General features: G+C 38.9%; 2 protein-coding genes across 2 annotated transcripts in view; both read left to right on the forward strand.

Annotated features, from left to right (window-relative positions):
* Positions 1–5,474, forward strand: part of LOC121728938 — a 9,332-nt gene extending 3,858 nt beyond the window's left edge. Inside the window, exons 6-10 of the mRNA XM_042117277.1 lie at positions 312–410; positions 1,105–1,125; positions 2,045–2,238; positions 4,861–5,084; positions 5,384–5,474. Of these exons, the coding sequence (XP_041973211.1) occupies positions 312–410; positions 1,105–1,125; positions 2,045–2,238; positions 4,861–5,068 (522 nt within the window). The 3' untranslated portion in view covers positions 5,069–5,084; positions 5,384–5,474. The remainder of the gene's footprint in view (positions 1–311; positions 411–1,104; positions 1,126–2,044; positions 2,239–4,860; positions 5,085–5,383) is intronic.
* Positions 5,475–5,628: 154 nt separating this feature from the next.
* LOC121728897 (organic cation transporter protein-like) lies at positions 5,629–7,713 on the forward strand. Its single transcript, XM_042117218.1, has one exon. The coding sequence runs from the start codon at positions 5,904–5,906 to the stop codon at positions 7,506–7,508; it is 1,605 nt and encodes a 534-aa protein (XP_041973152.1). The 5' UTR covers positions 5,629–5,903; the 3' UTR covers positions 7,509–7,713.
* Positions 7,714–8,084: the final 371 nt, after the last annotated feature.

Raw genomic sequence — 8,084 nt, forward strand, 5'->3', positions numbered from 1 at the left:
ATTTTCATAACTAAGCTTTGCAGATATTTTATGTTGCACTAAACTAAATGATTTAGTCCTTGTTGTCTAAAATCTTGTTTTAATTTACCTAAATAAGCAATTTTCTGAATGTATTATTTATTGTGTTCATTTCTTTTTCATAACCTTTAAATGGCTCTTATAATATAATTAAGCGCTCTTATTATTTTTTTATCAGTTTTACCTAATGTAAAAAATCTACTAGGTCTCCATGACGCTCGAGTAACACGAATAGCACTCTGGGCTCCCCTACTAATATGCATAATCGACGTCGATTATTTATTTATTTACAGATAGAATTTGATACACACGTATCCCGAGGACTTCAAGTTGTGCCAAAAGAGCTGCCGACAGTCGAAGAAAAAGTCGCAGTAGCCACAGGGAATGTTCAGGTTAGTTCATAATATAAGGATATTACGTAGGATATTACTTTATGTATTTTATATTAACAGGGTGTAACAAAACAAAGTAATAATACTTGAGGGTGTGTATTGTCCCTCATATTATAGAGTTCTACCTGCCTACTATTTAGTTATCTGTGGTCCTACGTTTTTATGAGAAATGCCCCAACGCCAATAACTACTTGCCCATACAAAAAAATAATTTTAAGTTACACTTACAGTGCTGCTTATATTTATACGTGGGAGAGCCATGCTTCGACACGAATGGGCCGGCTCGACCGGAGAAATACCACGTCCTCACAGAGAACCGGCGTGAAACAGCGCTTGCGCTGTGTTTCTCTGAGTGAGTGAGTTTACCGGAGGCCCAATTCCCTTTCCTATCCTCCCCTATTCCTTTCCCGTCCTATCCCTACCTTCCCCTATTACCCTATTCCCTCTTAAAAGGCCGGCAACGCACCTGCAGCTCTTCTGATGTCCATGGGCGACGGAAGTTGCTTTCCATCAGGTGACCCGTTTGCACGTTTGCCCCATACTTTCATAAAAAAAAAAATTACAGTAAACTCCGCATCAGGCAAACACACACTCTAAAGTATTATCACTTTGTTTTGTAAACCCTTTATAACTTTACGATACTTATGTAAAGTCTTCGTCCTCACATTGACTCTATTTCAGAAAATAATTTCAGAAATCTCGCTCGGCCGCTCTTCAGCGTAGCTAGCACGGGGTTTCCCAGTCGATTCTTCGGAAGAAAGTAATGGCAGTTTCTTTCCCATGTCTACATATCTTATTCCCGAGCATGGCACCACCCATCGACTTGAGTTTCAGTGGACAAAGACAAGAAACTCTTTCCATAGCAACCATCAAAGCAACGGCAATTTTTTTTTTGACATTTAGTGTCTTGGTTCTTTCTTTTTTAATTATGGCACCTCGGCTATAAAACCATGGCCAGTGTCGAGTAAATGGCGGCAAATTCAAAAAATCGACGTGCAGCAACCCTGTCTATAGCCGGAATTATAGTTTTGATCTACGAAATACGAAAAATAAAAACTAAGTAACTTTATTATTCGTAGTTTGTAGATCAAAACTATAATTCTGGCTATAGACAGGGTTGCTATACATCGATTTTCTTTTAATTTGCTGCCATTTACTCGACACTAGCCATGGTTTTATAGCCAAGTGCCATCAGGCGCGGTCCGAAGGTGGGGGTCACAGGGGACATGACCACCCCCAAAATCTAAGGTAAAATTGAAAAATCTCAAAATCTTGCTAAATAATAAAAGGAAATATCTAGCTATCCCCTAGCCACCACTTCGTCCGACCTTAGACAGCTGCTGTGAACCCAGAAACGTCCGAGGGCGCAGATAAAAAACCCCCCCAAAATTTCAGGCTGCGACCGCGCCTGAGTGCCATAATAAAAATAAAAAAAGAATCAAGAAACTAAATAAAACGTAGTGATTATATTCTCTTTGAAACTAAATGTCATAAGCGGTTCGTCATGCTTGACTTATAGATTTTCAAAAGCGGAAGATATCGAGATACGAAAGAAACTTTTTCTCCAGTGTTTTTCCGGTAAAACTGTCAAAATTTAGTTTCTTTCGTTTGTCTACGTGCTTGTGCTAGCTATGCAGAGGGAGATATCGAAGGATATTCGGGCGGAAAAGCGGCCAGATTTATTTTTGGCGTTCGGCAGAAGTGTACCACAGCAAGACCAGTGGAGGAATCCACGCAACGATACTAGAAGCTTGTGGAGGTCGGCACGGCATGTGCCTCGTGACCTGGTTACGCTGAAGACCGTTTGGGACGGAATTACTCATTTGAGGTGAGGGATATCAAAACCTTGAGAATCTATTTTGAATTAGACGTTGATGTTGAAATATGAATACTTCTAATTGAGGTCAGTCTTTGGGTTACCATAAATTATGTTAACCGTGTAATGGGCGAATTGAGAGGGATTTAATGATTACTTACTTATTTTTAACTTAACGAAGGTTTGGATTTTTTTGTCAAAATGTGCATTAAATTGTAGTTTAATTACCACTAAATATTTCTTAGTGGCGTAAATATTTAATCTTTTGACGAAATAGCATAAGCCACCATAATCTTATATCTTTAAACGAGCAATTCTTGTATATAATTATATATAAATTTATAATTGGAATCTCGAAATCGGCTCCAACGACTTTCATGAAATTTAGTATATATACTTATATATCGATCTAGCTAAGAATCATTTTTAGAAAATGTCATTTTATTCGTGTTTTATTGAATACCGAGCAAAGCTCGGTCAAGTAGCTATTTAACTAATCAAAGTAGCCACTAACCGAAATCGTAAGGCCTAGTATTTTACTAATGTGCTGGTTGCATCATACGATATCTTGGTTTCACACCCGACCCAGAAACGTTTTATGACCACAGAAATACTAATACAAAACAAACACGGTGTGTAGTTCAAAATATATTTTATTTTTAAACGTGAACTCACATCTGTATGGGACGGTAGCCAGAATACAATTTAGTTGCAAAGGTCGCATATTACAGAGTGCAATGTGCATCCAAAATATCGTTGTATTGTAAAAATTATGGATATTTTATATTGTTTGCTTTTTACCCAGAAAAAGTACTTACGTTTAAACTGTAAGCATACCCTCTGATAAAATATTTAAAAATAACATTTATTTCCGAAACTGAAATAAATTCGTACTTCTTTTTACACGCTTTCATGACCCAACAATAATCTGAATTTAAAAAAATACCTACAATCGCAACGTTTTCCAATACAAGTGATATTGAAATGAATGTGAAATTTTGTAGAATTGCTTTATAAAACAGTTTTATGGTAAAAATTAAGGTTACTATGAAATATATTGATAATATATTACTAAGCTGGAATTGTTTTTGCTAAGCTGGTATGAATTCGTATTTGAAGAAAAGTGTTTTCTTCAAATACGCATCGGAATATTCTTCGAATATTGCGACGCATAAATCCTAAATTATTCATATTTTTTTATTGAAAACTTGCTTATGGCTTTTTGTTTACTAGTAATATGAGTTATTGTTATTATAGCTGTAAGTTTAAAAAAATATATATTAGCGGCTTTACAAAACCTAAAACGCGTCGATTCCTCGAGACTTCGTCCACTTGACTCAACCTCAATCCTTAAAAAATTATGTCTTTTATTTAATAAAACGTCATAATTTTTAACACGCTTACATAAAATTTTGCTGTATGTATGTTTTTACCTACCTCCAGTAGTCTTATTACTTCGAAACTTTGCATGTCGCATTATGAGCCAATGACAATGCAACAATTTGTAAAATAAATAAGTAGAAAAATTAAAAAAAAAATTGAATTCGAATAATTCTAATAAAATCCTACTTCCTACTAATATTATAAAGGCGAAAGTTTGTTTGGATGTATGGATGTGTGGATGTATGGATGATTGTTACTCTTTCACGCAACGGAACGGATTTTAATGAAACTTTACAATAATATAGCTTATATACATCAGAATAACACATAGGCTACAATTTTAACCGACATTCAAAATTGGGGAGGTGTTATGTTCGTTTTCTTACATTCGACGATTACTTCGCCGTTTGTTAACCGTTTTCAAAATGTTTCTTTTGGTATTTTTGGGTATCATCCCAATTTGGTATTATATTCACAATTAAAGTGGTTATCTGATGAAGTATCCATAATTAGTAATCGAGGGAACTCCTCAAAATTTATAGGCAAACATGTGGTGACTTCGGTTTCGTGAGAAGTATTCTAAGCATATGCTACCAAACAAGTAAGATTTTGCACCGAGGTTTATACCTGGTATGCCGTGGTTCGGAAGGTGCTGAGAGAACTCCTGATTATTTATAGATACAAGTTTGGGAGTTTCGGCGTTGTTTTAAGAACGGAAAGCATATGCTACTATGCAAATTACATTCATCATCATCATCATCACTACCATATTATACCATTTCATAGTCTTTTAGATCGAGACTCGAGTTTAAAATCTGTACCTACCTAATATTATAAACCTGAAGAGTATGTTTGCTTGAACGCGTCAATCTCAGGAACTACAGGTCCGATTTAAAAACTTATCTCAGTGTTAGATAGATCATTCATCGAGTAAGACTATAGGCTATATTATATTATCACGCTAAGATAAATTAGAAATTACGAAATACTGGAGCAATTTTATGGCAATATTTGGCACAGATATAGAGTAGAACAAGTAAAGGGACTAGGGACATACGCTATTTTTTATGGGAAAATGTACGGTTTCTGTAACATTCCTAATTAACGCGGGCGAAGCCACGCGGGACATCTATAGTATGAAAATAAATCAAAGGTGTTTTTTTAGTTTTCATAAATTATTATTTACTAAGGATTGAGGTTGGTTTCTCGAGGAAAGGACTAATAATACGTGTGAGATAATAATTATTACAGGAGCGTGAAAGAGTACTGCCGGTGGATGATAGAGCACCCGGAGCACAAGCGGCCCCCGTACCTCACGAGTCTGGGGATGTTCGACCCGGCGGTGCTGGACGCGCGACTCACGCTGGAGATGGACCACCAGGTTCCCCGACTGACCCTCACCGAAGCTCCCGCCCCCGTCGATCACATCAGGAGAAGATTGTCCGAGTTGCTCGAATAGCCGCTCGCGCTATACAGTGTGTAACAAAACTAAGTGGTATTACTTTAGGGTGTGTATGGGTCCACCATATAGAGTTCAGTGTGAAAGTAGCAGCGCTGAAAGGGTAACTTTTCTTTTACTTTCGTATGAGAAAATTCATGACGCGGGGGCGCTTACCTACCTATACAAATCATAAAAAATGTTGTCCTTTCAGTGCTGCTACTTTACAGTGAATTCTATATAAGGAACACACACACACTCTAAAGTATTATCACTATGTATATGGGAAAGTTTTTACAATTACTTTATAAACATACTTTAATTTTTTTTTTTCAGTTTTGAAGCAAACTCTATACAAGAATTTTTTAACCCGTTTCCTCAATTGAAAAGAAAATCAAAGCTATATGAATACAATATAAAAAACTTTTAGTTTACTATTAAATTACTGTTTACTATTAAATTGTTATGCAATATTTAAATATTTCCAAATTTACATAACGTTACTTTTATAATATAATCGAAATAAAATAATACATATGAAGTAAGTGTACAAAGACAAAACGTTAACATTACAGAATCTAACATACAAATTGGCACGAATAACAGGCAAATAAAATTTTACACACTATTAATTCATATTATTTAGTTTGTATACTTCCGACATTTTATGTATCTTCATCGTCGTATGCTACCTTCAGTCGCGATATAAAGATAAGATGTGATAGAATTTTATTATACCTACACAATTTAGCCGTACAAAAGACGTCCACGCGCTCCACACAATATACAGTTTCAAGAATGTCTCATCCGAGATAGCACTCGATGTGTAAATAGTAAACTCGCGATTATATTCGACATGAATAGTGCTAACAAAATGGAATTCGAAACGGTTCTCAACGAAGAATTAGGAGAGATCGGAAAATATCAAATAATAAACATTCTCCTGCTAATGATACCCACAACGGTGTCCGGATTCTTGGCGTCGGATTATATATTCACGGCGGGGAGGCTCCCGCACCGCTGCGCCGTACCTTTGTGCGACGGATTATCGCCGGAATACGCTCCCGAATGGATTCTCAACGCTATACCAGAAACATCCAGCGGCTTCGCCGATTGTTCGCGTTACGCAAATATTTCGAGCGATATGACTCAAAACAATACCTGTCCTATAGAATTGTTCGACATAAACGACGTCGTCAGCTGCGAGAGCTTTGTGTACGAGCGGACGAACACGGTCGTCTACGATTTCGGCCTGGAATGCAACGAATGGCTGCGAGCCCTGGCCGGAACTCTGAACAGTGTCGGTGGAATGTTCGCCCTTCCGCTGGCCGGCCTCGTATCGGATCAACTGGGGAGACGGGTCTCGATAGTGTTTTTCGCCTTCAATGTCGCTCTAGTGGGAGTCGTGCGGGCGTTCTCGGTCAACTACTACATGTACATAGCGCTTCAGTTCTTGCAAACGGCGATCGGGGGCGGAATGTTTAGTGCGGCGTACATTCTAGCCACGGAGCTCGTCGGGGCGAAGTACCGGGTGGCGACTAGTGCCACTATGTCGTCCTGTTTCGCGCTCGGGCAGGCGCTGTTCGGCGCGATCGCCGCCGGCGTCCAGCCGTGGCGTCATCTGACGCTGACCGCCTTCGCGCCGGCGTTCCTGCTGCTGTCGTACTACTGGCTCGTCACCGAGAGTCACCGGTGGCTGCTCAGCAAGGGTAGGAGCGCCAGAGCCAAAGCCACGCTGGAGCGAGGCGCACGGTTGAACGGAAGAATTATATCTCCGGAAAAAATGAGCTACCTCCTCACGGCAATATCCGATCAGGAGAAGCTGAAATCGAATTCGACCGAAATTCCCAGTAGTAGATTATTGTTTAGTCGAGTTATTCAGTCCCCGATTATGTTGCGCAGATGTTGCACGACGCCGGTGTACTGGATCGCGACGACGTTCATATACTACGGGTTATCTATTAACTCGGTGAGCTTATCTGGCAATATATATTTGAATTATGTACTGATAGCTCTAATAGAAATTCCGGGCTATTGGACTGCCGTTTTATTGCTGGACCGAATTGGCCGCAAGCCGACTCTATTCTTCGGGTACATGATTTGCGCGTTGTGCTGTATTGCATTTTCATTTACGCCGAACGACTTTTACGGGCTATCGTTGATTTTGTATTTGACCGGAAAGTTTTGCATAGGTACGGTGTTCACGTCTTTATACCTGTATACTCTGGAGTTATATCCGACGAGGTATCGCCACTCTTTTATAGCTTTTTCGTCGATGCTGGGTCGGATCGGGTCGATCGTGGCTCCGCTCACTCCGCCGCTGATGGACTACTGGTCGGGGCTGCCGTCGATGTTGTTCGGTGTAGTGGCGACTACGGCCGGCTTGTTGGTGCTCACACAGCCGGAGACTCGGGGACGAAGAGTACCGGACACCTTTGAGGATGCAGAAGATATAAAATAAAATAAAGGTTCTTTGTATCTTTTATAAAATAAAACTGAAAAAAAATCGTGTACATTTTGATTTGACTCGTGGAAGAGCAGCAACAAGCAATAGCAAAACATAGCATCGATCGTAGCAATATACTATACAGAGTGAATTTTGAAAGTGAACATGGTATGGGAAATTCAAATCAGTAGGCGAGAGAATAAATTTAAGAAAAACTGCTTAAGGCCATCCCCTGAGCAAACGACCTTGACCGCGTTGCCGAGATCTCGCTAAAATCCTATTTTTTTATGAAATAAGAGGGCAAACGAGCAAACGGGTCACCTGATGGAAAGCAACTTCCGTCGCCCATGGACACTCGCAGCATCATTCATTTACTTAACTTAGTTCAAATTTTACTTAAAAAAATTCAAACGTCCGGTATGTAGTTATTGAAATTGTCGATCTATTGGCGTGTGTTTCAAATAACCGTAATTTGTAAATACTAGGGAGATACTGAACGTATGCTTGAATTTAAATAAATCTGATATAATGAGTATAAAAACAAAAATAGGTAATTAGTAACTATGAATAGAACGTATAAAAATACTGAAG

This window comes from Aricia agestis, chromosome 7, assembly GCF_905147365.1.
Source record: "Aricia agestis chromosome 7, ilAriAges1.1, whole genome shotgun sequence".
Classification (NCBI taxonomy): domain Eukaryota; kingdom Metazoa; phylum Arthropoda; class Insecta; order Lepidoptera; family Lycaenidae; genus Aricia; species Aricia agestis.

Coding starts and splice junctions, on each gene's coding strand:
- LOC121728897 (XM_042117218.1), top strand. CDS start 5,904: ATGAATAGTGCTAACAAAATGGAATTCGAAACGGTTCTCAACGAAGAA.